The sequence below is a fragment of the Malaya genurostris genome, chromosome 3 (genome assembly GCF_030247185.1).
Source record: "Malaya genurostris strain Urasoe2022 chromosome 3, Malgen_1.1, whole genome shotgun sequence".
Taxonomy (NCBI): Eukaryota; Metazoa; Arthropoda; class Insecta; order Diptera; family Culicidae; genus Malaya; species Malaya genurostris.
Genome location: NC_080572.1, coordinates 130,416,632 through 130,419,242, shown reverse-complemented (window position 1 = coordinate 130,419,242; position 2,611 = coordinate 130,416,632). Strand labels below are relative to the sequence as shown.

The window sequence follows — 2,611 nt, the reverse complement described above, 5'->3', positions numbered from 1 at the left end:
AAAATGACACGACGGACACGGATAGGAAACCGGATCGTGTGAATCAGAATGACGGTGACGGACGTTGACGTTCCGGTGACGGTGACGGAAGAAGTCGGATAGTCTGAATCGTACTTAAATCTGCAGATTTGGGGTATAGTGCTGCCAGCGCTGCCAACTATACCGATTTCTCGGTATTTATACCGGTATTTTGATTCGATACAGGAATACAGAGATGCTCTCTCAAAATACCGATATTTCAATTTTCATACAGATAAATACCGATTTTCAGTTTTTGTGTTGGATTCCATAGGGGTAAACCAGGTCGAGCGACCTTTTTTTTTGGTCGCAAAATCAGTTTCCGCACTAAATCGATGTTTGATTTTTCGAGAAAGATATTGTAGAGATAGATTTTTCCGCCAAATACAGATTTTTGGAAAAAAACAGTTGACAGCACTGAGTGCTGCAGACATTTTTTGTTGTGCAGACTTTTGAAATTCTCGCAGACTTTCGTCTATATTTACAGACTTTTGAAATTTCCGCGACCTCTTTTTTTTTGCTCGCCAAATCAGTTTTGCGTGTCATACTTTATAGAGAAATTGCTGCCAGCAAGACATACTTGCTGACTGCAGTTTTTTTTTCAGATTTGCAGACCCTGTCTGCAGATATTTCAAATTTTTACCTGGCATCTCTGGCTATATATAAATTTGGGCTTTGGCAATTATCGATTTTTTAAATATTCTTGTGATTATTAGAAGTAAATTCCTATACTAAGTGCAAATGATGACGACTAATTACCGAAGTCCTGTGTTATGTGAGCCACGTATCTTTGGAGGTCAACATACCATTACTACTCCTGCTGGTCATGTAACTTCTAATCAGCCACCTCCTCTTCCTCCAAGACTGTTCCAACCAATCAATGGAACTGTGATTGGAAATGGGTACGGTAATCGATTCGGTATGTCGACACATGGTTATTCCGGACCTATTAATGGATATGGAATATATGGAAATAATATAATGAATAATAGTATGTACGGCAGTGGCTATGGATATAGCTATCCATACCCGGAAAATCGGTAAATAACTATAGTTGATTTTTAAATTTAAACACTAGCAATTTCTTTCGCAGATTTATTCAAATGGCAGAAGAAAGTTCAAGGTCCACATTTCGAAGCATTGAAGCATTAGTAGGAGCTATCAACAATATTGCCTCCATGCTCGATTCTACATATTTCGCTTTAACAAGTTCATTCAGATCAGTTCTGGGATTAGCAGCAAATTTTGCACATATTCGAGGTGTTTTTGCTCAGTTTTGGACATCTCTTGCTATATATCGGTGGATTGTATGGTGCTATAAAAAGTAGGATTACTTGTATTAGTTGGCTATCAACTAATTAGAATTGCTTTTAGGATTTTATTTTTACTAAAGCTTACTAAAACTGATACTACCATAAACAGTTTTAATGAAGCTTTCAAGATAGCTGAAAACGGTCGAAATACCAGCGAGCGAAAAGAATCCTCTTTACCAGTAGTTCTATTCCTTGGATTCATAATGGCGGCTCCATATTTGTTAATGAAACTATTTGCTAGTTACGATCAGGCCGAACAAAGTGAGTATCTTGATATATTCGCAAAAAATTATTTCGAAATCCTTTTTTTATATTAGGAATAAAACCGAGTACGTGGCAAAAACCCTTAAAAGCTGTAGCAATGTTCAACTTTGAGGCAACGAATTCTGAAGAGTTAACGATTCGAGCGGGACAACATGTTGTAATTGCACCAAAATCAATACAGATTGAACAAAATCTTCTTAATACGGGTTGGGTTCTAGCTTCGACAGACAATACCACATCAGGTTTAATTCCAGTTTCTTACATTCAGGGTTCCCAGTACAAAGAAGATACAGAAGGAAAGACAGTTAATAGTAAACAAGTAGAAAATGTATCTTAAGCTTAGCAAGACTTTTTTTATCTATGTACATACACTATATCGCTCTATACGTATTGTCCAAACAAATCAATTGTGTTAATATTGTTTTCGGGTAAAAATTGATGGTTCGGGTGGAAATATGTGATGATATATCGGTGTGGAAATCGCAAAAATTTTGGATAGATAGAATATATTTGCTTCTTTCCAAATAAATTTTGGATTGATAGAACATATTTGCTTCTTTCCAAATATATTATATATCTATATAGATCACTTCAGAGAACTCAATACAAAACGAAAAAGACATCACAGTTACAGCATCTCGTGACGGAAAACGTGAAATGCGAAATTCTTGAATTAGCATTACGATGAATTCGTTTCTCTTGAATTGGAAAAAGACTATTTTACGCCGTATTTACAGTTTTTTTTCGTATATGGAAAAATGTTTGATATGTTTAGGGTTGTTTGATTCAGTGTACTGGGAAAGCTGTAATATGTAAAATTGTAGTGCATTAGTAATCTTTTTTGCCACTGCATTGTCACATTTGATGTCCCTCGTGAATCGCAAGAGTGATCCATATTGATATATATTATATTTGATGCGAGCAAACCACTTATAATTTCCAATCAATGTCAATCCAGTTTATTCTGTGAGGTTGTGTTGTTTTCGTGTAAGATCTGATGGATGAGGTGATATGTG

General features: G+C 35.8%; 1 protein-coding gene across 1 annotated transcript; it reads left to right on the top strand.

Moving 5' to 3' along the window:
- Positions 1–459: 459 nt before the first annotated feature.
- LOC131436137 (peroxisomal membrane protein PEX13) lies at positions 460–2,140 on the top strand. Its single transcript, XM_058604652.1, has 4 exons — positions 460–1,058; positions 1,112–1,342; positions 1,393–1,592; positions 1,649–2,140. The coding sequence occupies exons 1-4, from the start codon at positions 760–762 to the stop codon at positions 1,930–1,932; spliced, it is 1,014 nt and encodes a 337-aa protein (XP_058460635.1). The 5' UTR covers positions 460–759; the 3' UTR covers positions 1,933–2,140.
- Positions 2,141–2,611: the final 471 nt, after the last annotated feature.